We start from the raw sequence: 27115 nt of genomic DNA, 5'->3' as shown, positions 1-27115 counted from the left end.
ACCTGCTACACCACTTAGACACACACAAGTCTATGGGCCAGATGGGATCCACCCAAGGGTACTGAGGCAGCTGGCCAAAGTGCTCACCAAGGCACTTTCCATCATTTACCAGCTAACCGGGGAGGTCCCAGTTGACTGGAGGTTAGCAAATGTGACGCCCATTTACAAGAAGGGCTGGAAGGAGGATCTGGGGAACTACAGGTCTGTCAGTCTGACCTCGGTGCCAGGGAAGGCTATGGAGCAGATCACCTTGAGTGCCATCACATGGCACCTACAGGACAACCAGGTGATCAGGCCCAGTCTGCATGGGTTTATGAAAGGCAGGTCCTGCTTGACTAACCTGATCTCCTTCTACGACAAGGTGACCCACTTAGGGGATGAGCGAAAGGCTGTGGATGTTGTCTACCTAGACATCAATAAAGCCTTTGACACCGTTTCCCACAGCATTCTCCTGGAGAAACTGGTTGCTCATGGCTTGGACGGGTGTACTCTTTGCTGGGTAAAAGTCTGGCTGGATGGCTGGGCCCAAAGAGTGGTGGTGAGTGGAGTTAAATCCAGTTGGCAGACAGTCACAGGTGGTGTTCCCCAAGGCTCAGTATTGGGGCCAGTTCTGTTTAATATCTTTACCAACGATCTGGACGAGGGGATCCAGCGCACCCTCAGTAAGTTTGCAGAGGACACCAAGTTGGGCAGGAATGTTGATCTGCTTGACGAAGGAAGGCTTGACAGAGGGATCTGGACAGGCTGGATCGATGGGCCGAGGCCAATTGTATGAAGTTCAACAAGGCCAAGTGCTGGGTCGTGTGCTTGGGTCACAACCACCCCATGCAACCCTACAGGTGTGGGGAAGAGTGGCTGGAAAGCTGCCTGGCAGAAAAGGACCTGGGGGTGTTGGTCAACAGCCAGCTGAATATGAGCCAGCAGTGTGCCCAGGTGGCCAAGAAGGCCAACAGCATCCTGGCTTGTATCAGAAATAGTGTGGCCAGCAGGAGCAGGGAAGTCATCGTCCCCCTGTACTTGGCACTGGTGAGGCCGTACCTGGAGTACTGTGTTCAGTTTTGGGCTTCTCACTACGGGAAAGACATTGAGGTGCTGGAGCGTGTCCAGAGAAGAGCACTGAAGCTGGTGAGGGGCCTGGAGCACAAGTCTTACGAGGAGCAGCTGAGGGAGCTGGGGTTGTTTAGCCTGGAGAAGAGGAGGCTGAGGGGAGACCTTCTCGCTCTCTACAACTACCTGAAAGGAGGTTGTAGCGAGGTGGGTGTCAGTCTCTTCTCCCAAGTAACAAGTGATCAGACAAGAGGAAATGGCCTCAAGTTGCGCCAGGGGAGGTTTAGATTGGATATTAGGAAACATTTCTTCACCAAAAGGGTTGTCAAGCATTAGAACAGGCTGCCCAGGGAAGTGGTTGAGTCACCATCCCTGGAGGTATTTAAAAGACGTGTAGATGTGGTGCTTGGGGACATGGTTTAGTGGTGGACTTGGCAGTGTGCGTTAACAGTTGGACTCAATGATCTTATAGGTCTTTTCCACCCTAAATAATTCTATGATTCTATGAAAGTCATGTTAGTTCTTCAATATTTTGTTATACTTATCCATACAACTACAAATTCTACAGTTTCCAAAATACCAAAATTGGACTAAATGTTCTGCAATTCACTGCATGTTCACTTGCACCTTTTTTTCAAAAACTTATGTTGCATTTGTCACTTCTTATTTCTCTGGCATAGAGACCAGTCTAACTGATGCATCAGAGTGGAAAGCTTAACATTTTTCTTCTTGAGACTGCTAAGAGCTCTTGCATGCATAATAAACACTCCTGGAAATTTGTTGTTACTCGCTCTTTCATTCTTTTTTTCTAAAACCTCTTCTATTATTAGTTCAACTTGAAATAGTTTCGCAGGCTCAACCATTGCAAAGGAAGTATACGTGCAACAGACTGAGCTTTTCTGTTTTGCCAGTATTCCCCTTGAGCACTTCTTTTACACTTTGAATATCTATGCACCCCTCACGCTCTCTGGCAGGTTTCTGATGTCTTTGAAAAAGAATATATCATTATATGTTATGACTTCTATAAGTTTTTTATTCTCAAAGTTGTCCTTGTCCTTTTTTATTACAGTTTTAGATTTAATGTTGTGGCATTGTTCGTTTTGGCAGGGGGCGTTCCCTGATTTGATCATGACTTCCATGTTCTGAAGTTTTTCCTCATAATTCTAATTTACTTTGTTGTGTAAATATGCCCCCCCCCCCCCCATTTTAAGTTAGGTTTTTTTGGATTTACATCTGAAGGTATTGCTATACATTTTTACAGGAAAGCACATTGCAAGATCTAGTTATGTCAGAAAACTGTTTGTAACCTAGCAAGATCTGCAGTGCCTCTAGATCAATATAAATTACAAAGATCTGTAAGAACCTGTAGAAAAGTACCCTCTGGCAAGGTTTGCTATGGATCCAGTGATGTAGTCAAAGACAAATGAAAACAAATTAAGTACATCTAGTTTTCAGTTCGGGAAATACTAGATTTATTCTTCCTTATTGCCCGATTTGAATGCCACGCAGATGAGGTTTTCTTCACTGTGATTTTAATTTGGAAGTGAGTTCCTCTACAAAAAGCTGATAGCTTCTAAGTACTTTTCATTTTTTTCCTGTCATAATCTATTAAAAAACGTATGATCTAGATGGTCTGTATTTTGTTTATGGAATAACAGGAACCACAGCTCAAAACACATGCCAAGACTGGTAACATAGCTATTAGAGGGAGTCAAGAGAGAGCTTTTTAGAAGAGAGATGAGAGACACACACAGAGCTACACACGTGATTGATAGAGTAGAAGCAGCACGCTGTCTGTAGCCTTTGAAATAAACATCTCTGCATCAAAGAAATGCCCAACCTTCCCAAAAAGTTCTCCTAACAGTGATAACCTACCATGTGCTGAACAGGGATTTACTGCTCAGGCCAAAGACAGAGGGCTTTCTGAAGCTGACATGACCATGCTGATCTAACGTGTATGAGCAGTATGTCAATAACTGTTTGTTGACACCAGTGAAAAATGTGCTAGAACAATACTTAAGTCTTAACTCTGAATTACAGAAATAAAATATCAAAATTAGAAACTTCTTAATGTCATGTTTATTCATTGTTGTTCTTCTACCATAGTACATTTGTCTGCACATTGCAACGCTGTACAAAGAATGGTGTTAATGCTTAATACCTATTAACAGACTAACCCATTTTAGTCAATAATTTACCCCTCCTGCAACCAGAGATCAGATATATACCATGAACATGAGCAAAGAAATAAAATAATGACAGATGTTGTGAAAAATAGAAGAAAAAATCGATAGGAAAGTAAACAAGAAAAAATAAATAAGCGTGTGCATTATGAATGTGACTTTTAGTATTGTGTATCTTAATAGTGAAAAAAGATCTTTATAATATTGTGGCTATACTAACCATGAAGCAGATGAGAAATAGAGTACCAATGTTGTGTTACTGGACAGTCTGAGAACAGAAGGGGTTATGTCAAGAGACACGGTAAGTGTCACTGATGGGGTATAGGTGTTACTGGTAGGGTGCTTGATCCTACAAACAATACTGGAATGGTGCTTACTACCATGGGTAATCTCCCAGGGCCAGATGGTAATGGTACAGGCACTGGCACCAGGGGGAGATGGCTTGTGTTTCCTGCTGCTTGGGGGCTTCTAGAAGCTGGTTTAGGTGCAGGCATAGGCTAGAAGTAGTCTTCTGGCTGCTCTGAGCTGTATATCTGATTCTCAAAAGTCTGCTCCAGGGCACTGAACTGCAGAGATCTGATCTACCTATTCTTTCTTGGAACCAGTTCTTAGACCCTCTAATGTTTGCCCTGGAATGAGTCTGGACTGTAAACTCTCACAAACAGTGGGCAGGCCAGTATATATCTGCAGGGGAAAAACACGCCTTCTTTGTGACCCCTTTGCAGCAGCCTAGCTGGGACGACAGCTGAAAGGCAAGGATGTAATAGACTCACTGGACAACAATGGTACTGTGCAAGGTAGCAAGCATTATGCATGTTAAGATCTATGCTAGCTATGAACTTCATGTTGGTAGGAAAATGGGGACAAGTAGTGAAGTGCCGTAACCTGTACCCATTTGTCAGTCAATGCAAAAAAAAGGAGAGAAGGCAGCCATGAGGGAAGAAGCAGGCTTACACAAAGCTCTCCACCCACATGCTCCTCATCTTCCCTGCTAGAAGATGTATCTATGCTGTCAGTATCACACAGGCCTATTTTGTCCCAGATCTAATGACAGTTCTGCCTGAATGCAACCTTCTTTAAAAAAAAAAACAAACAAAAAAAAAACCAAGGCCCGAACAAACATGCAACTATGACAACTTAAATTGATGAAGAGTCTCATCTACAAAAAACCAGTGAATAACATCAGTTAAAAGGTGGAGAGCCCTCTGTAGCCATGCCGTACTCATCAGGACAAACACTTGATTTAACAGTGGTGATCACTGCATACCTAATATGTATATCAACTTAATCTTTTTTCAGAGGGTTCATGATTTTTCCCATGAAGAGTATATTGCTCTCCATAGTAATGACCATTATGAAGGGCCTGTTGAATGTGATGGTAACTGGAACGGACATAGGCACTATTTCCATGCCTGTGGCAGCTGCTGCTTCAGTACCAGTCTCATCCACCTTTACCACAGCCTTATGAATAGCCTGTGAAGAAACAGACGTGTTACAAGTCAAGGGGGTACAAAACCAGTCACCTAAATAAGAACTTGAGCTAAAAGTGCCTGAAGAAGTTATTGGTAAGAAACAAGCATCAGATGGACAGGTGTGAATCCACTGCACAAAGAGAGCAAAGTTGAAAAAAATCAGCAAGCTACATGCAGCATAGTTTTCTTAGCCCCAGAGAGAAAAGTTCATCCTTCATGAAGGGGCATGTCCCTGCTAATGAAGACATTTGCTTTATTTCTTTTCTTATTCCCTGCTCCCACTCATGCGGATCTGTGGAGCTAGACTAAAGGTTAAGAAAGCAAGATCACATGTAACTATCCATTAAAAGTTCATATAGTTGAAGAATTAACACGCAGATTAGCACTATGAATAGCATCCTGAAATTGTTTCCCATGTTCCTTTGTGTCTTGGAAAAAATGGGAGCAAAGGAGAAGGGCCAGAAATGGAGGTCTAGAGCAGAGAAACATGTAAATTTCACCTTGCAAAATCAAGACATTCACAGACCCTAATTCACTAATTTCCACCTGAGGTCATGAGGGCAGTTATTTTGTTCATATTAGACAATTAAATTTGCACTGATTGTCAGCTTTAAACTCTAGGTTTATTGAAGTATGACTTATCTGTAGTTTTTGCCTGGGCCTGGTATTAATGAGAGTCATTGCTCATAGGCTTGAAGTCAATGTTTTTAATAACTACATTTTCCTTTCCCCCCAAACAGTTTAAAAGCAAGCAGTGTCTTTCCTCTCCCCATAAAACACAAGCAGTGATACATCCTACAGCTACCCGCTTGCCCACAAGCAGGCTAAAAGTAGACACAAACAGAAGCAGCAATGTAATGACTTTAACAGCATGCTACAGGAGGGTACCAAGGTGTGGATAGACGATGATTTGTTCATGTCTGGTTTATAAGGTTGCCCCACACAGATCAAAAGGCCTCCCAGATCAAAAAATTACAGACTTGTAACCAGCTCCAACTCAACTGCACTGACAGCGCAAGTAACATGGGTGAAATACTCTGTATGCCAACAGCTGCCTTTCCATGTGAAGCAAAGCCTCTTTACACAAGTTTTGCATCATGAATAGTTGTAAAGAAAGTGATGTAACTATCAGTAACCATGGGCCCATAAAACAAAAAGCAGCGTAACTTACCTGGGAAATTCTATGCTGGGGCTGCCCAGTGATCCCAGACAGGTCAGCCTTATCAGTGAATATATCCATGATGCCCATTTTATATAATATATTTTTTAGGTTATATGTCCCATATAGAGTGAATTTCGGAAGATACAAATTTGCTGAGCTGCCAGAAAAGAAGTGCAAGAATATAGTGAAACTTTTGATCAGATATCACAGTATAACACAGACTCCCAAGAGACAAAGTCATTTTGCTTCCTCCCCAAAGACATTTTGCTTGTAGGCTCTCTCTAGCCTACATGGGAAATGTATAGTGACATTAATTTGGGGAGAAGAAAGGAAGGTTTATAACAATGTTGGAAGGCTGGTTGAGAGGATAGGGTTGTAGGTTGCTGGCTCATGGTCTGCAGTAAGCCAACACATGAACAGTCAGATTGACCCAGTGATCATTCAGCACAACAGTACAGCTGTACCTCCCTAAGGATCTTCATCTGACATTTTCAGAAGTTAGGGATATTTTGTGCATTCTGCTGGAAGCACCTTCATCATGACCCATTACTGAGGATGCAGAGGATTCACCTTGAAAAAAAGTGATTCTTTTAGGTGTATCAGGCTGGGCACAAAAAATCCAACACATCCAAGTTCACTGGTTACTTTTGGGGGAAAAAAAAAAAGTTGCCCTTTTGTGTTTACCATATAAATCACGACAGAGAAAACAAAAATATATACCAAAGGAGCAGGACAATATGTGGTGGTGATTGTATGGATGACAAAGTAAAAAACAAAAGCACATTGACAGAATATAGTTAGTCAATAGGTAACTCTTTTTCTATGTCAAGTCCAATGTCGGATTTATTCAATTTTTTTTTTTCTTTTTGGAAAGTGACTAGTTTGCTGCTTTTCATAAATTAATCAAAGCTCCATATTTCTGACTCATTTCTTCCTTGCTCTTCCAGTAAGGATCTAACAATTCCTCTTCAAAGGTTAAAGCCAACACTTACAGCTAGAAGCAGCATAATGAGACAGAAGTTAGTGACAATTCTGACAGTAGGTACTGTTTTTTGGTGAGAAACAGTCCAGGGTTCCAGGTCAGGGAGATGTGGAGCACTTAATGAAGCTGGCCAAAGAGCAAGTCATCCAGTGGACATGTGGGAAGGAAAGTTCCCATACCTCCAGCATAGCATAGCATCTGATGCCAAGTCTGGCTGGTACCCAAAAATGAGAGTGCTAGTGGATGGATAAAAGGTTGCTGATCTCTTCTGCCTAATTTCTGACGGTGCTGATGCTGTCTCAAGCGAGGGTGCAACTGTCATGGAATCACCTGTCTTGCTATTACATAAAGACACTCATTCACAAGCCCCCATTTGCTTTCAACATGCGGGAAAGGGAAAGCCATAGGCACACAGCAACAATGCAACCAGGCAGGAAGCACTGGGATACACTTTCCAGAAAAGAAAGTGATGTTTTCTCCACAGTTCAGCCATTAAATAGATCTCAGCTGCCTGTACTGGCAATACTTTGGTACTATCCCCTGTTCAGCAACCAACAGTAATCAAAAACGTTCCTCACAATGCTTCTGCAACTTGTGTCAGCATCAGTTTGCAGACAGAGAAACAGGGACAAACATAGCTTGCCCACAGTCCTTAAACTGTTCTATATCCTACATCAAACCCTTTTATTAAGACCTTCCTGAGAGTCTAAATAATAACAAAGGCAACCAGTTGCTTTGAAAACTAGGGGGAAAAGGAGGAGTTTGTGTCATCAGTTTGCAGGAGACAACTGTCACAATGAAAAATGGGGAGCTGCATGAAATAAGCTTGTCTTTAACAGTGATGCCTTTTTATATTATGAGATTTACATCTCCCATTCATGGCTTTTAGGGACGTTACCTCAGCTGAGGGGGGAGGGGATGAAGAGAGGAAATATAAATCCCTCCAATTGTATTTAGTGTCTTTCTCGCTGATTTTAAAGGCAATTGTGTTTCTTTGACGAAAATGATTCATAAGTATCTCGATTCATCATCTTATTTGTCCTATAGTGACTTTAGTCACAAACCACATAACTGTTCCCAGAAGTTTCAAAACTATGAAGGTGCACAGACAATTACATACTTTTTTTCTGTCTTATTTTTAAATGAAAAAAAAAACCAATTAACAGTGAATTGGAGTTAAGACCATGACACTGGTTTTGGTTTTCTGTATTAGGATGTCATTTTTGTCTTGAGAATTGATCATCGAAAATACTATTTTCAAAGGTGTATGTGTGAAGGTCTCTAACATGACACATCAGATTCGTGAATGAACACAAGGGCTTGATTCTGTAAACCTGTTGTGCCTATGCTTGTACACATATTTTGTCCCATCAAAGGCTACTGCTACACATGACACTAAACAGAAGGAGTATAAAGTTGTTTTTAGAAAGCATATAGACTTTCTGCCTTCTAGTCTCAAAGTTACCTTGAAGCAAGTGTAGCTTATTCTAATCTTGCCTTCCTAAGTCTTCAGAGAGCCTGAATGCGGGGTCTCTGCAATGTGCCAGCCGCTCTATACCCTTATCATTGAGCTTTGTCCTCACAATTGCCAAATGAAAGTTGTTATTTCAGCGTTAAATGTGCAATCATTGGTAACTGTAATAGGCAGAAAGGAAGCAAGAGACAAGAAAAAAGGCTGAAGGAAAGTGGTAGGAATTTACTTGTAAATAGGAGAAGGCAGAAGACCTCCCCCAAAAAAGTGAGAAGAGGTCTTAAGACAGAAAATTGAGGGCTATGGAGAGTTGAAGATGGGAAACAAAATGCAGAAATGGCTAAAGTCCTAAAGCTGTGACAGTTTTCACTTTGTGCAGTACTGAATATGAAAACACAGGGACATGAGAGCCAGATTTCAACTTTGGTCAGTGGGAATTCTTCTGTAGATTAAAACAGAACTAAAGATAGTATCCTGATTCTATGTCATAGCCCAGCAGATTGAAACTAATGTGTGTCCTTGCCTACTATCTGAACCAAGAAGTGCAGAGTTTTACCTTTTTGAGACTAATGTCCTCCACCTTAACATACGTTCACAAGACAATCTTTTCTCCAGCTTCCTCATTCTTCCTTGATCAGGCAGAATAAAAAATGCCGAAGCACCTCCTTTGTAATCCATTTGCACCACAGTGGAAGACAGCTGTTCGTCATAGCCATGCTTGAACAGGCCCATTCCAAACATCATCGGGACGTCCACAGTCTTGAACCCATCCACAAAGAACTTGTTCTTTTTAGTGTATTTTGGATCAAAAGGTTTTTCCCATTCAGCTTAAAATATAAGAGACAGAGTTACACGATATTTTGAGGGCATGAAACCATAGGACAAATCACCATAGGACACATTCATAGATGACAGAAACTGGTACACTGAATCAGTTTCAAAGACAAACCAGTTTGCAATGAACACTTGAGCTTACTGAATACTCAGAATAATTCAATAGCAACACACAGTAGGTAGAGTGTGATGTAAAAAACTCCCTCAGATCTTACACCAGGCTGCAGTATCCTTCATTTAAATGAGATACCAAATGTTCTAATGTGCACTTTTCCTCCATGACAATAGTTTTAAGGAGCCTATAAAGCCCTCATATGATGCAGCCTTTAAATGAGAGCTCAGAAGAACAAAGATTCTCTCATTTCCTTATTCCCACACCAAAATAGACTTGTGAAGGGTGACATGAGGGATGAATTCTCCAGAGAAATGAAGGGATTCAGGTTACTTGCAGAGAGAAGGGTGTTATTTATCATTTTAGCTGATGGCCAATAAAGTAATGAAAATTCTACCAGACTGCTGGGTTAAAAAACAAAACAAAACAACAACAGAAAACTTCTCTACTGTCATGCTCACAATATTAAACTTCCAAAGGCTCCTCGCTTAGTCATAGTGAAACAAACTGTCTACATTGAAACTCTTAAAGATTCTTATCCTCAGCGGAGCGGAATTTCTAAGCCAAATTCCAGCTATCCACCTCATCCATTTCAGAGGCTGAGAAGATTAAAAAAAAGGGGGGAAAGCTGGGAGAGGGGGTGTTGGTGGTTTTGTTTTGTTTTTTTAAAGAAAGGTGTTGCTCTGTAGTAAATTTTGCCTTCTAGAACAAAACTAATTTTTTTATTAAATTTAGTAGGCAAAAGTAGAGCCACAATGCTAAATAAAACAAGTGCCATCAAGAAAACCATGAAACAAGATGCAACCCCTTTTGACTTCTGATTTCTGTTTGAAGAATGATTATTAGGCAGCTTGGTACAAATGAAATTATTACCGTCTGCTGTTTCCACCGTCTGTGAAATAGACATAAGCAGCACTTATTTAGTATTTGGAAAGAGTGAAATGAGACTTGGTTAGTGCATGTCTTGGGCTCTGAAAATATAAACTGACAACTGCCAGTACTCTGAAGATGAGAAAAGTTGCTACTTTTATGTTTCTTCATTAACAGTGACTTCTTCTATCATCAGATATATAACAGGCAGGACTTCTGCATTGATATGCTTAAGGGGAAAAAAAAACCAGAACGAATCACAGACACATGAATGGCACAAGTCCTGAAACACTCAAACGACCTTTATCTAGTGCCCAACTCAGGGAAAACACCCGCTGATTTCAGAAAGAGCTTTGCTTGATTAAAAACAGAGTAGGATGTTAGGATTTAGCACACAGATTAGACAGGGATGATATTCACCAATCCTTTCCTCCTGTTTCAGAGGAACTCTTATTCCTATGCTCTCCTCTCTCTTAGGAGGCTACCTTCTAGGGATGACACCTTTCTCAAATGCTTCACAGTGTTCAAGGAGAAAAATGAACCTCGAAGTAAGATACTTTGTGGTGACCAGCTCAACTAGGGCATGATAAGGGACTGGTGTACAGTAGTGGAATAGCATGCCTGCTGGCTGAGAGCTAGGAAAATATTGCCAGACTTTTGTCCTTAGGGAAGGACTTCTACACTACACCACACCACAAAAAAGAGGGAGGAGAGTCACCAGTACTGTGCAAGGAAGTTTGTAATGCACAGAGAGTGGACAAGAGCCTGGAAGTATAGCCTGGTTATAGAGGTACCTGAGCTTTAGAGATCCTCTCCAGATTAATCCCAGCCTCTAGATCAATTAGCATTAACCTACTCTCAATTTCAAGATAAAAATCCTTATTATTGCTATTAAGCCTATTCTTTAATCGGTTTTCTTTAAAATTGAAAAGATAAAACTGAATCTCTGCTATCTTTGGATGAGCTGGGAAATCATTTCAGTAATAAGAATGAACATCTAATTTTAAACAAAACTTGTTTCAGAATATGTAAAAGTTATCTGTAATACAAAGTTATCTTTAATACAAGGTTTCTCAGGCTTTTGTCCCCATTGCGCTACTAAATTTATTGCTCCTTCTTCAAAAACCTTTCAGTAAAAGAAAAATCAACAGCTTTTTTTGCCTGTTTTGAAAGACGTGCCTGATGCTAAATAAAAGCCCATCTTGAAAACATTGCTTGAGACACACAAGTATGTGTTCAAGACAATTAAGAAACATCAATCATCTGTATTCCAAACAGCTCCATTTAGCTGTGGCCAAATCTTCAGAGATTAACACAAGGAGCAGAGACACAGATAAAAAGCAAAACAAAACAAAAATATGGTTTTGAATTACTGTCGGGGGAAACCATATATTGGGGAGAAGAGAGGAAGCATCCAGGTTAACAGTTTTAAAAGAACAGCATTTCTTTTAAAAGAATAGCATTTCTAATACATCATCTGTTTCAATTTAAAAGCTTAATAATATTTTTATCAGATAAACTACAGAATATTATTTTTCTGAGTATGATTGCTTTGCTTTCAGAATACAGTACAATGAGTGAGAGAGAAGGTTTGAAAGAAGACACGGTATCTGTTATTAGACCACTGACTGAGCCTTACAGCCTTGCTCCTCCTCTTCTCATTAGATCAGCAGTCTGAAAAGCTCTGGGAAGATCTGCAGACTGTATCTAAGCAGACTGCACAAGTTAATTAAGAAAAACAAGCTTATTGTCATTAGGCTTGTATTTGATACTGGTGGGTCCATCTCTTCACTGGAAAATATTAGAATCTGCAAATCAAAAACAATAGGTTGAAAACCTATGCCTCTAGACACATCAGGACTACAGCCATACTATCAGCAAAGGCATAGTTAGTAAAAAAAAAGGAGAACGAGAGTGTGAAACTAAAGTTACTGTTACGTGTTTAGCTTTGGATACAGGAACATACTCAGTAACAGCAAAACTATTGAGTAAAAGTATTTTCTTTTAGGTAAGATGCTGAGTTTTACTTTAACAGTGTTCTTTGAATTTAACTCTGAACTTGCTAAACAAGAAAACAGCTGAAGTGGATTTCAAATTAATTCCTAGCCAATAAAGCATTTAAGAAAGTGCTTAAATCCCACTAGACTGTGTAGGACTAGATGCTTTACTGAATAGAGATGCCTTCCTCAAAGCATATTTCACTCAATCTTCAGCAGTAAAGAAATGTATATATTAAAAGATATAGGAAAATTTGCCATAAATTTTGCTAGGAATTATCATCAGTGTCAAGCAGAACATAATTTCCAATAGCTTTGTTTATAATTAGGTGTAGGTGAGTGTCCTGGTTTTGGCTGGGATAGGGTTAATTTTCTTCCTAGTAGCTGGTACAGTGTGTTTTGGATTTAGTGTGAGAATAATGTTGATAACACACTGACGTTTTAGTTGTTGCTAAGTAGCACTTATCCCAAGTTAACAACTGTTCAGTTTCCCCTGCTCTGCCAGCAAGCAGGAGCACAAGAAGCTGGGAGGGTTCCAGCCTGAACTAGCCAAAGGGATATTCCATACCATAGAACATCATGCCCAGTATAGAAACTGGGCGTAGTTAGCCAGAAGGGGTGGATCGCTGCTCCAGCATCGGTCAGCAGGTGGTGAGCAATTGTGTTGTGCGTTACTTGTCTTTTCTCTGGTCTAATTTCTCTCTTTTTGTTATATTCCTTTTCATTACACTTATTGTTATTTAATTTTATATATATATATTTACATATATATTATATATATATTGAGCTAAGAACAGTTTAACAAATAATATATATTTTATATATATTATATATATACACACTAATAACAATAACAGTTACAACAGATCCGCCCCTTCCAGCCAACTGCCCCCAGTTTCTATACTGGGCATGACATTCTATGGTATGGAACATCCCTTTGGCTAGTTCAGGTTGGCTGTTCTGCCTGTGTCCCTCCCAGCTTCTTGTGCACCTGCTTGCTGGCAGAGCAGGAGATACTGAACAATCCTTAACTTAGGACAAATGCTACTTAGCAACAACTAAAATATCGGTGTGTTATCAACATTATTCTCACACTAATCCAAAACACACTGTACCAGTTACTAGGAAGAAAATTAACTCTATCCCAGCCAAAATCAGGACAGTGAGGACCAAAAGGAACACAAGATATGAGTCCATCTGCAAAACCTTATTGCAAAAAAAGGTGATGAAGTCCAAGACTGACCTGAGGAAATAATGTACGAAGTAGGAGAATATGATATGTATATCTTACCGTTAAAATAAATATAGCTAATAAGGAGAATTTCAGTAAGTGGATCAAGGTTACTTATGAGGTCCTTGATTTTCCCATTGGTTCTTCCTGCTACATATTCGTTGATCTTTATCTGGGCTTGATCAGCCCTCTTGAAGTTCATGGGATAAACTTCTCCTTCATAGAAGTTTCTGAGATTACTTAAAAATTTATCTTGTGGCTTCAGTTGGTCAAGCACAAACAGGACATTTCCCATATTCAGCTGTAACCCCTCATTCTTTCTGTTTACCATTTGTATGAGTTGACGATAACCTTCATGTATTTCATTTTCAGAAATCTCACGTGGGTTAAAGCTAAGGACCCTAAGAATCTGTGTCAGAGTGTCTGATCTGGCACCCACAGTCAGCATTGCAAAGGCAGTAGAGATGCTCAAAGGAGAGAAGAAAATATTCCCACTGTTTTCACGAGAAGAAATCTCTTTGTAGAAACAACATGCAAACTGACAAACACTGTTCCCTACAGTCTGCTGTGGCATGTTTCGGTTTTCTTGGCCTCTTTGATTTTGGTTTCTTACACCTTGATAATTAGGCTCATAGCAATAACTGTTGGAATGAAGCCCAAGAATTAAAAGACACAGGAAAAACAGCATCTTCATGTTTCTATAGCTCTGGAAAAGAAGAAAAGAAAAATGACAGTTAGCTTACAAATCTTTTTACTTCGTGCTTAGCAATAAGTCAATCCCTTCGCTGTACAGACCTGGCTTGGTACCAGTGATTCCAAGCCATTTGAATTCAGGGATACCAGCTTTCTATTTCAAGGAAACAGAGTCTGGAAAATTACTCAACCTACTCAAGAAGTTATGAAAGAATAAAAATTAAAGTCAAAGAGGGATGAAGTAATACCAAAGAAACCCTCATTAAGATTAGGCTACAATTCCTTTGAAACTGTTTTGTTTCCAGTGTTCTTTTTTTAATGTGGCTTTAAGTGATAAAAAGCTGTAAGTCAAAAGTACAGGTCTATAAAGCAGAAAGTAAGGGAGCCAGTCAAGGCTAGTCAGTTAAATTTAACAAGACAAAAAATCAAAGCAGTAGGAAGGCATAATATTCCTCCTTGTGAGAATTAAAATATTATACGTTTTTGAATGGGCTGTGTATAAACATACAGGCAGGCACCAGAGAGAAAGTTAAGTTTACTTGTTAATGAGGAAGTGATGAACATTTACAGTGAATCCATAAACCTTGAACAACTGAGCACCATTTAAGAAAACCCCAGACTTCCACATAACTAACAAAAGAGAGAAATATCCTTTGAGCAATTAGGGAGTTATTGAGACCCTGGAAATACAGTGTTGCTTATTAAGGAAGGGAAAATGAGCATGTACACAGAACAGCAAATGGAAACAAGTGTGCCTGCTGCATGCAAAGGCATGTCCAGCCCAGTGACTGAACAAAACCACCTAAAAATAAAAATCAGAGGAAACTCTAGAACAATCATGGCATTTATCATCAGAAAGATAGCAAAGGGTGATTTTGGCAGAGAAGGCTTCAACAATAAAATGTGAAGATGAATGAGTGAATTCTGGAGGAACAAAGATGCTAAAAGACACTGATAGAACAGAAAAGCCTTTTCCAGAGCAGTATGAAAACCATCCATTCCACATCTGTGGCAATACTTTTAACTCTAGACATTAACCACACTTGGTTCAACAACTTCTGTCAACAGACAGAAGGAAGTAAAGATGTGGAATATCTGGAAATCTAGAACATCCTCCTGTAGTATATGATCACTTTACCTACAGAATCTTCTATAAAATAAAGTACACTCTAGAGGAAAATGTAAGGATTTCCAAAGGGGAAAAATATCTTAGGTTTCTGACTTGCAATGAGAAATGGTATTCAGACTCTCATGCCTTGTAAAATCATTGAATCCTTATCAGCTCCCACCATGACCCTGCATTTGTGTTCTCCACTTTCCAGCATCTTGGTTCTCCAACATTCAGTGAACTCAGAATGCTGATCTCTGCTTTAATAATATATGCTATCAATATTCATTAATGCACACCCTTTGAATATCGTGGTTATAGCAATACTACCATCGCTAGGAAGGGCCTGAGCCCCATGACAAACCACTTTCAGACAGTTCACTTTCATATCTTGAATGCACTTAAATTTGAGCTCTTTGATTTGTTTGTGACTTGCTCCACCATCACTCTTTCTTACTCTAATTCTTTTAGCCTTTACCTCTATCCACAGTTTCTTCTTTTCCAAACTCTCTACAAGCTTTAGAAAGCAATGCTTAAGTCCCTACTTCCATTTCATTTCATGCCCTACATTTGTTATTATCATCCATTTACTTCATTTAACTCTCTAAAAAATTTAGTGATGCAGTTTTCCTGAAGAGAGTTACGCTATACAAACACGCCTATCTCATAGAGGACTTACTTATGTTTTTTATTTAAAAAAAACCAAAAACATAATAAAACAGTAAAAAAAAGCTTTAAATTGCAACTTGAATATGAACATGGTAATTTCTCAATTGATTATTCAGAAACTGTTGTCCTGCATATAACATGCGACAATTTTTCTACAGAAGAAAATGCATTACTTACAGTACAGTCAAAAGGATCCTATTGTATTCACCAGGTCTGCACAGGTCCTTGCTCAGTTGTTTATGCTGCTGAACACAAAGCAGGGTATCCTCTAGTAAAGGTTAAGATCATCTAAGGGCTGTGACTCACACATTATAATTTTAGAGATTAGGTAGTGCAAACAATGTTGAAACTAGTTTTACTGGACACCTAACTTTGCTGAATATATATTTCACACGTGACTTTTTATTATTCATAACTATCCGATCGCCCTGGTTAGATTCAAACCAATTTTCCTCAAACTGAACCTACTTTTTCTTAATATCAGATGTTCATACACACCTCAGTTGCCCAAATCTACTATTTTATGAACAAGAGGTTCATCAGAAGTAGTAACTACGAAGAAATACTTTGAACACAATTTCCAGTGACTACAGTATTGCTGCCACGAAGGCAGGAGGACAAGGCTTGATGCAATGGGACAATCTGAATTTTTGTGACCTAGCCTGCTTGTCTCCTGCATATCCATGCCTGGGCTTGATTGTCTCCAGGTGAAGCCAGTGATGATTGTGATAGGTGCAGGGCTTAAAACACTGTTTTGCTACATTAGCAAACGCTGCCGTAAATGTGCCTGACTATCCACTCCCACACGGGGAATCCGCTGGCAGCAAGAGCTGCGATAGCGACTCCTGAGCCACTTGCATGGCCCTGCGCCTGGGGAAGAAGGAATGCGGCTAGGATGCCATTGCACGCAGGTGATCCCAGTTACAAGCATGGCCTGGGGACAGGGGGCGGAAGCATAGGAACATGGGTGTTAAATAGAGCAAGGCTTTAGAGCAGCTTACTATCTTGTGATCTGGGATGTGGGGAGCAGGCCCCTCTGATCGTGTGCCAAGTGCAGCTGGGTCAGATCAGACAGCCTGGTATCCTGCGCTCAGCTCTGCTCCCTACAATAAACTCCTGCGACTGCTGGGGCAAGCTGGTGGGTGCAGAATGACAGAAGCATTGAAGAAGGGGACCCTGGAGACTGAGTCCAACCCCTCGCTCAGAGCAGGGTCAGCTACCGCGAGTTGCTCAGGACGGTGTCCAGCTGGGTTTTGACTTCTTCCAACAATGGAGACTCCACGACCTCTCTGGGCAACCTGTTTCAGTGTTTGATGACCCTGACACTAAAACAAGTTTTCTATACATTTAAATGGAATTTCTTGTATTTAATTTGTGCTCATTGCCCCTTGTCCTGTCATTGGATGCCACTGAGAAGAAGGTATCTCTTTCTTTACTCCTCTCATCAAAAATCAGGTATTTATACACATTGGTAAGACCCCCTCAAGTCTTTTCTTCTCTGGGCTAATCATTTCCAGCTCTCTCAGCCTCTCCTCATATGTTAGATGCTGCAATCCCTCAACCACCTTTGTGGCACTTTACTGGAGTCACTCCAGTATGCTTATGTCCTTCTTGTGCTGGGGAGCCCAGCACTGCATGCAGCACTCCAGATGCATACACCAGGGATGAGTAGAGAGGAAGGATCACTTGCCTTGACCTGCTGGCGATGCTCTTCGTAAGGCAGCTCAAGATGTTATTGGCTCTGTTTCCTGCAAGAGCTTACTGCTGGCTCATGGTCAACTTTGTGTTCACCAGGAGCCCCAGACCCCCAGGCATAGCATCTCATGGCTCCATTTCTATAACTAGGATAATATTTTCTCTCCTTTTCCCTTCAAAATGCAAGCATTTTCAGGGATGGGCCAACCCTTACTATACACAAAATGGAGTGCTGATCTCAATGCTGTTTCTAAGCACAGTTGAAATACTAACTACATCAGTAACTCGGCAATGTTTTCTGGGAGGCAAAGATGCAACCAGTGAAAGTTGCCAATGATTATGACCTATCAAACGACTCAACAGATTGCAAAAAAAACCCTCTTAAACAAGTTGCTTATGAACTAAAGCTTGAGAAGTAGAAGGTTTTGAGGCAGTATACTGGACTCAGACATAATGTGTTCTTCACACATAGCACTCACTTGAAAGAGGACTTGAGATACTATTTTCACTGCTTCTTGTATAAATAAGAGCCAAGAATCTCACTTAGAGCTAACTTTTAATAATGGGCTGCAGTTTTCATGGTATATAAAAACTGATTTCTGATGAAGGAAGGAAGGAAGCCCAATTAAATACAGACGCCATGCTAATGACAAGGTGACGGATGAATGACTAAGCTAGATTTGAACACACCTAGACCACACCTCAGGACACTTGCAGGAGAAAGCCTGCTACTGATCATGGAAAAGCCTGCTCTGCAATTGGAAAGAAAGCAGAGAAAATCAATACAGGACCAATTTATATGAATAATGTGAATCTCTGGACACTAGTATTAAAGAAAGCCCAAATTTGTCTTTCCTGTCTTTCCAGTGTCAAGGCATGAGAGGAAGGAAGGTAAAGGTAACAATTCCTGACCCAACAGCTTAATTTCTGTATTTGATGAAAAACTTCAACAACTATGAACAATCATTTGTAGCATAACTATAAGCAGAATACTGATATACAAAGAATTCAGCCATTTTGTTCAGTTTTGAAGACGGGGATATTCCAAAGTAATGTGGCATGTGTTGAAGATATGATACAGACAGTGAACAGGAAATTCCCTCACCTACACGGGGCACTTTTAGAAAAGTTCTTAACAGAGCTAGCACTGAATTGTTCGTATGTGCTTAAGCCCCAGCTGGCAAAATTTAGTGTAAATACATCTGCTTTGAGCAAAGAAGTTGAAAGAGATTGGTTTATGCAAGGTTCCTCTCTTTGCTATATCCAGTAACCACTGGTGGCACGAGTAGGGAATTCTACTGCATAAAAAGGCCCCAGAGCCTCTCCTTAGCCTGTACTAAACCACAGATACCAGGTATGTATATACCTTCAAAGAGATGGAAGAATCTCTTAATTTGTTTTCCCATTAAAACTAAAGCACTTCCTCATAACCATCATTAAAAAGGGAGGCAACAGGAACTGGAAAACAAATTTATCTTAAGTTGTACTTTTTTGGAGCTGGCAGTACTTTCTCCTGAAAATATAATAGGGGAGAGTATACAGCCTATATAACCTGTAAGGTGTGATCCATCTGACTTAGGACACCTGTTTTCCTGCAATAACAAAAATATGACCTTTTATAAATGGTTCAAATCTGGAAGAATTCCTCAAAAATTATTGTTCAGTAGGTAGAGATCACTGTTAGAGATGACCTACAGAGACAGGAAGCACTCCAGGGCATCTCTGTTTAGTTATGGGACTTTTCACAATCCCTTTAGTCCCAGGATTTCCTACCAGTAAACCATTACACTACACAACAAACAGGTTGAAGAATTCACCAAACTATCAATGATTGGGATAGCCTGGAGTGGGCTGGCATCTCCAGAAAGCATACAGCTATACGGTTTCTGATCCCAAAACTCTCTGAAGCATTTCTCCACCTGGGAGCATCACCCTAACAGCATCACTGGGGCTAGAGTCTCACCAGCATGCAGTGTTTGAGTCCAATAGAATAGATTTGCCTGTATTAAGCTCCCTTAAAAAAATTATAGGGAAATAAAACCCAAACAATTCACAAATGAACACCACCCCTCCAAATGCTGAAGTGTTCTCTTCCTTCAATTTCTCATTTTTATTTCCAATCTCTCAATCCTCTCTCTCATCACTCAGTGGAACACACAGCAGCCCACACATCTTATGTCCCCAGCATCCTGGTCAATGATTCTCTTAATTTTCAATCTTCTTCTTCTCCAGAGCCCCCAGATTTGAAGTCACACTTTGCCTACATTCACTCTTCAAGGACCTGTGCTAGTCACAAGCAAATAAACACACTTTACTCTTCAACATTTCCTGGATATACTTAGTGATGCCTTACCTATCGCTGGAAATGCATGGCTGTATGTAAACACATGCAACTCTCTCGTAACACCACTACAAGCTTTTCTTGAATTAGGTCACTATTCTCAAACCCAGCAGTGTTTTGTCAGAAATGAGAACACCTTTAAGGAAAAGGGCAGAAATGGCTGTGGCTTGGCAGCTCTTCTCCTTCCTGCCCAGCCCCCCCACGTCTCTTTCCCTGGAGAGGAGGATCCCACCCAACTTCTCCTGACATTCCTTCTTCTGCAGAGGATTCAACAGAGCCATACGGTATCCCTGAGTCCTCTCTCCCCTTTTGGCTGTTCTTACTTTCCTAGCCAGAAGTAAGGGTGTCAGGAAAGGAGGCAGGAAGAGTAAGGAAGAAATGTTAGATAGGACAGGCCTCCTCTGTACAATACCTCTCCTATGGAGTCAGAGACCAAAACTCACTCCCTCACACACAACCCTCCCCTGAAATTCAGTATCCTTCCAGCCCTCCCTTCTCATGCCCCGTTAAATCTCTCACCCAGTACCACAAGCCCTCCAAGCACCAACACCATTTCAGTCACCACCACCTGAAATGAATCACCACCAAGTCCCCTTCGGCCCCACTGACACTTTTTGCCCTCACCTCCAGTATCTCCTTTAGCCTCAACGTTACACAAAGGGGAGAGGTGAGGACACGTAGGTAGCAGTTTGCCTCAAGAAAGCTGAAGAACCATCACACTGAAGAACAGGTATTGGTTTACTGCTCATGGCTTCTTCTCTAAGCCAGGGAATTGTTTCTCCCATGAAATGAGCTCCCTTCCTCCGCAGCACATCCTTCAGTTAAATATGACTTTTCTGCTTCAAAAGAAAACTCCTTTCCTTTTTCTCTTCCCAGGTGCTCTGTGAATCACTGTCCCACACTTCATATCTTTTGCAATTTTAACAGCTTGCCCTTGCCAATTTTCTTTGATCTGCCTTCGGTGAAATCTTACAGCTTTTAAGTTTCTGTATGCTCAGAAAATCCGCATAATACTGTTTTCCTCTTAGTTTCAACAATCTCATTGTCCCAAAACACTAACACCTTGATAGCAGACACCAAGGTTAGTGGCTTTCTACTGTCAGTCCTTATCACCAGCTCTTGACATTTTAAATAAAGAAATAGGCAAAAACACTACAGGGAAGAAAATTCCCCTATATTCAAAATGAGATTCACAGCTGACCACAAAGAGAAAACTCTCAATATTGAATTAATAAACCATATGTAGACAACCATCCCAAGAATACCTTGATTCCTTCTTCTTACTTCCTTCTCCAGGTTTGACTTCCCTTCTGAATGGCTTTCTCAAAATACAACTAAAGAATTTGGTGTCCTGCACAGATAGTCAGACTAGGAACAACCCCAAGCTATAGTACTCTCCTATGACACTAGAAACATGCACCTGAAAAAAAAGTGTTTAGTCGGGCACCAGACACTAGCACATTTTTCTTCAATAAATCTCAACGTGCTTCATCAAAGAAACATCCACAGCTGTTTTGTAGACAACATGCAGACAGCAGTTTACCTGTCAGCACAAACAATACAAACCAGGGAAGAGGATGACAGTCATCATAAGAGATCCTGGGGGTTTTTGGACAAGAACAAGTTCTGATGCGTTTGGTTAAATGCTGAGTTATCTGAATACTGTTGAGTACCAATTATCTAAATACTCTGGAAACAGGTGTAAGAATTGAGTTACCAACTATTGCTCATTCGGTGCATTTGAAGTTGTTTGATCCATTAGCATTTCTCATGGGGGCAGGGGGAAAACATGATAGTAATCTAAACTGCAGCATAACACTTTCTTAAACTACTTCTGCTAGACATGCAGTGAGACCTCAGAGATTACAAACTGAGGAGGGCAAATAAGAAGCAGTGTCTCAGAAAGCAAGAAGTACTGTTCTCCATGTAAGACTCAAACATGGAAAGGAGACTTTTCACTGTGGGATCAAGTGGGAAAATAAAACTAAGAAAAGAGCTGTGAGAAAGTAGGGCAGAAAAGCAAATGTCCATTTTGGGAGCTAGACTTATATATTGCTATGCTGTGCGACAGATCACTTGGTGGTCCCAGAACTGAAAGCAAGACAACTGAGGCAGTGACATGATACTGAAACTGTGCAAGCCTCTAGACGTCAGGCTAATTATGCTGATGTGGCAGTGTTACTGTTCAAGTGTGACAATTGAGCTCTGCACAGCATGTTTCTTGCCATATACTCACACCAGCTTATTCAGAACAAACTTAGGTGTCTAGCATGACATCACATTGCACAAATTGAACACAAACGCCAACTCTCTCATCCAAAAAATCCTTCTGAATGGAGTTCAACACATAGAAAAGCTTGGAGAGAGACTTCTGAATGAACTGAGAATTAGCCGTAGGTAGCAGTTCCAGCATTGCCCTAAGGGAAGTTGTGTGGTCCAGAATTAATCTTGCAGACAGTACCTCACATACTCTGTCTCAGACACGCATGAGAATCCAGAGTACTACCAAAATGGGAACTCCAATGAGAAAGACACATCCTGTATCAGTGTCGCACTGCAGGACTCCACTGCGTCTGATACCTGACCTAGCTCTTTCAGGGCTCCCTTGGATATCTCTACAAACAGGTGCTTTGCACAGAGTAGATATACTCTGGGAAGTAGGCAAATCTGGCAAGACTAGCTCATGATGTCTCCTGTGACAACCAGCCCAAGGCAGTACCGATCTTATAATATGAAAAGAGAAGCAAAATTGTAATTGAATACACAACTTCAGAAGTATTTACAAGCCACAGCAGCGGTATAGCATAGTAGGGTCCTTGTCCTTTCTGACTACTAATTCAAAGGAATTTTTCACCAAAGCACTAGATGACACTGCACCAGACAACACTGCACCAGGAGATGAATTACTGATAATTAGAAAATAGAGAGGCCATTGCTCATTATAAATTTGATCCTGGTTCACAGACCCATGTGACGATTAAAACTCTGAAACTGCAACTAAATAAAAACTTTGGGTAGTGGAAATCACACAAGTGAAATTCAAAGTTTGCAGCAACAAGCTGATGCACACTGAGGAATTGTGTGAATTAGAGGTATGGATAAATAAATGGAGGGGAAAAAAGTGTACTCCTTCCTGAAAGCAAGGTCTGTAAAAATATGTTATACGCTTGATCTCTGGTCTCAGGGCAATGAACTCACCGGAAAGGGAAATGAGACAAAACTACTGAGGAAAAAACTTGAGCATGTGTCCTTGAGTAAAGCACTCCCTGGAATGCAGATTACATCTGAGAGGTGACCTCTCAAGGGGACATATTTTGGACTTGAACAGAGCATACTTCATACTTTAGCAAGAAGCAGCTTCTTTCCTTCTGGAAAGTTGGAGGTGAAGATTTATTCACACTGGTTGGAAAAATAGTATGTATTTTTTTCAAATTATTATTTTCATTCAATTCAAATTATCATTTTCAAATTATTATTATTTCATTCAATATTAGGGTGAAATATTACAGCTGCACTTGTGTTTGTTCTACTGGTCCATTGAACCAACCCTTTGTTCAGGAGATACGCTGTTTCCAGTTACGCTACTGCAAATATTTCCAGTTGTATTCAGAAGGCTAAACTCCATTATCTCAACTCTGACAGGCTGAAAAGTAAGTTCTGATCTGGACTTTACACTGTTTAGCAACAAGCAAACAAATGAGCAAAATGGGATTTGTTATGTGCAGATATTTAATTTAGCAGAAAAGAAACAATCTGAATGTCTTTAATGTCTTTAAGCTACAGCCAAGGGAACTGTAGGCCTGCACAACTCTAAAGAAATGAAATTGTTTATTTGGGATGCTGGGTGCGTCCATCATTTCATTACCATTATGAAAATCACACTTATAAAATAAATTAATGATCATAATGAGTACATGTTCAGTGGTCTATGGAGGTCATCGTCCAAGGACAGACATATATACTGAGGATTAAACACCACCTCCAAATTCTGAAAGACAAACAGACAAAGGACACAGGATTTGCTGCTCTTCCTGAAGAGGCTTCTGTTAGGCAATGTTGACAATAGCCCAAAGAAAATGAGCTCTAGGACAATAAACAATGGGAACCAATAGTAATTATATTAGAAGAGGAAGCACCTGTCCAGAAGGCAAAGGACCTCAGAGATGTACTGAACTTGGTTAGTCAGGGTAACTAGTAAACTGGTTCTGGGTGACTGGAAATGTTTGCAACTACATTGCATGGCTAATATGTCTGAGGTGGGGAGAAAAGGTCTAGTGATGAAAATCATACCTATAATGGTTTAATTCAGTGGACACAGAAAATGTGGGATATATCACTGAAGAAGCAGTGTGAGTTACAACTGTGTCACTAAATGAAAAGGGAATCACCTTCATCATAATTGCCAAGTAACACACACTTCATGATGTATACCCCAAATGATGCAGCTCAATTGTTCCACAAATGCTTTTTTTCGCAGCAATCTATGAAAACCTTCAAAAGCTACATATGCCTTTAAACCTGTTTGGAAGCAGAGATTAGAACTGGATCAACACTAGGCATGGGAAAGCTGGTTGACTTAGGACATTCTGTAGAGATGTGATGGCAGATCAGTGGCACAGCACAGCTGCTGTGCTTCCCACTTCACTGCTGGAAGGAGGATTCAGTATCCTTACTCTGGGCATATCATTGCTCCACAAACATGACCCTTTTCAGATCCTGCACGCATAGGCACCACCTCATCATGCTAGGCACCTTTCTCTGTTACCTCCTCTATCTTCCAAGCATGTGCCTAAGAAACTCAGCAAGAGATGTCTCTGATGGAGTGGCATTTGGGACAAACCCTCTCTCCACAGAAAAGACTAACACATGTGGATACCAAAAATATGAATTTGTTAGGAAAAATTCTGAAGCATCACAAGCAGAGAGACATACCTTCTAGAGAAAGAAAACAAAGAGAAAATCAAGTAACTTTGTTTTCCTCAGGCCATAACAAGACCGAAACCTCCCACAGACACGTGTCCCTTCTACCTCTTCAATCAATGTACAAGCCAGTCATTGAAGAATGTATGTATTATAGATCTATGTATGTATGTATTTTAAAAGTTGCTTAATAATGGGCTGTGGCATGAAAGGAAAGAAAAAAGCAACGGTTGCTCAAGAGCTGTTAAGTGAAGAGACACTCTGCAACAGCTACTACTGCAAGAAGGGCTTTGGCAACTACAGAACAGGAAAAATATAAAGGAACTCACATTTTGGACTCCTCTGGTGGTGGCTGCTGCTTCCTGGAGAGGGCCTCATCCAAGCAAGCTAATGACAACAGGAGCCCTCCTCCCTGATTTCAGCAGGGTCTGGATCAGGTCCCTGCTGCAGTGCCTGCTGTGCTCCACAGGGCTTCCTGACTGTCTGCAGGGCAACCTGCAGACTCACAAATGGTTCACATGATGGCAAAATGATGTTGAGACTTTATGTTATATGGCCTTGAACACTTCCAGGGATGGGGCATCCACAACCTCTCTGGGCAACCTGTTCCAGTGCCTCACTACCCTCACAGTAAACATTTTTTTCCTAATACCTAATCTAAATCTACCCTCTTTCAGTTTAAAACCATTACCCCTTGTCCTATCACTACAGTCCTGATAAAGAGTCCCTCCCCATCTTTCCTGTAGGCCCCCTTTAGGTACTGGAAGGCTGCTATAAGGTCTGCCTGGAGCCTTCTCTTCTCCAGGCTGAACAACCCCAACTCTCTCAGCCTGTCCTCATAGGGGAGGTGCTCCAGCCCCCTGATCGTCTTCGTGGCCCTCCTCTGGACCTGCTCAAGCAGGCCCATGTCATTCTTCTGTTGGGGGCCCCAGAGCTGGACACAGCAGTCCAGGTGGGGTCTTACCAGAGCGGAGGGGCAGAATCACCTCCCTTGACCTGCTGGTTACACTTCTTTTGATGCAGCCCAGAATGCGACTGGCTTTCTGGGCTGCTAGCACATGTTGCTGGCTCATATTCAGTTTTTCATCCACTAATACCCCCAAGTCCTTGTCCGCAGGGCTGCTCTCAATCCACTCATCGCCCAGCCTGTATTTGTGCTTGGGATTGCCCTGGCCCATGTGAAGGACCTTGCACTTGGCCTTTTATACCCATACTCCAGTGCAAATCATACAACACAGAAAAAAAGCAGACAGCAGCTCCTGCTTGTGTTGTGAGATCAGTTCCAGGATTACTGCCTTGGTTTTTACCAGCTCCTTGAGAAAATGGGCTGTATATTACACATAAAAAGGCATGGCAGTGCTTTTTTCACATCAAGTCATGATTAATTTATATTTCTAAATAACTCCGAGCATTAAAAGACACATTTTGTTATTCACTCCTGCCAGTTTTAAGGTACTTATCCGATGGGTTTGGAAACTTACCGGGATTCCCTTTATAGCTCCTCTAAAAATAGCATTCCAATTTTTGCACTTCTCTAAAAGAAAACCTGTGCTTGCCAAAGCACGCATTCTTCAGATAGAGCAACCATTGTCAGCAGTCTCCGCAATTTGGCTCAACATGATAAACGTTGATGGGAAAGCATAAGGTAGTATTTTCAGAAATGGCATATTTTCAGAACCTATGCCCCATTTTCAAAAGTGAATGGAGTTCTAAGAAGTCAGATTTTTAAAGGTATTTAGTATACAAAGAAATTTGATTTTTCATCAGGTTATATGCAGGCTTGTAACCATTTCAAGCACTTTAGAAGGAAAGGGCAGTCATTTTTATGTGCATAAACATTTTCAAAAATCCATTCCTTGAAAACTGTAGTTCCAATGCTTTAAAGAATTGGATTCACAAATATTAAAATACTTCTATTGAGATTTTTCTGTATTTTTCAGAAGTAAAGGAGAACAAAGAAATAAAACGAGAAAGGAAATCTGAAATTACAAATACAGTTCTAGTAATTAGATACCCACAGATCATAGGGTTTAATAAATAAGCCATAGATACAGATATTTCAGCACTAACAACTATAGGTATGGATTTAATTGGATTTCTTTTACTATGTTATATAATTTCTGCTCTCATGCTTGATGAACCAAACAACATTGGGCAAGTGGTATAAACACATTTTAAGTGAAAACTAAGTGGAACCACTGAAAAGATGAGTGGCTGCAAGTTAAAGCGAATAACAGAAAAATAAGGAAAAAGTTAGAAGAAGGGGAAACAAAGAGAAGACAAGGGGCTTTTGAATATGAGGTTAAAAATGATAGCCACACTTCATAC

General features: G+C 40.6%; 1 protein-coding gene across 1 annotated transcript; it reads right to left on the bottom strand.

Moving 5' to 3' along the window:
- Positions 1–3111: 3111 nt before the first annotated feature.
- Positions 3112–16120, bottom strand: LOC104322859 (alpha-1-antiproteinase F-like). The gene is made up of 5 exons (XM_069783560.1): positions 16009–16120; positions 13422–14067; positions 8874–9144; positions 5874–6021; positions 3112–4703 (listed from the first exon to the last, which is right to left on the bottom strand). Exons 2-5 carry the CDS (start codon positions 14053–14055, stop codon positions 4515–4517), a joined length of 1242 nt encoding a protein of 413 aa, XP_069639661.1. The 5' UTR covers positions 14056–14067; positions 16009–16120; the 3' UTR covers positions 3112–4514.
- Positions 16121–27115: the final 10995 nt, after the last annotated feature.

The sequence above is a fragment of the Haliaeetus albicilla genome, chromosome 5 (assembly GCF_947461875.1).
Source record: "Haliaeetus albicilla chromosome 5, bHalAlb1.1, whole genome shotgun sequence".
NCBI lineage: Eukaryota > Metazoa > Chordata > Aves > Accipitriformes > Accipitridae > Haliaeetus > Haliaeetus albicilla.
The sequence above is the reverse complement of the archived record's forward strand: the minus strand, read 5'-3'. Positions and strand labels throughout refer to the sequence as shown.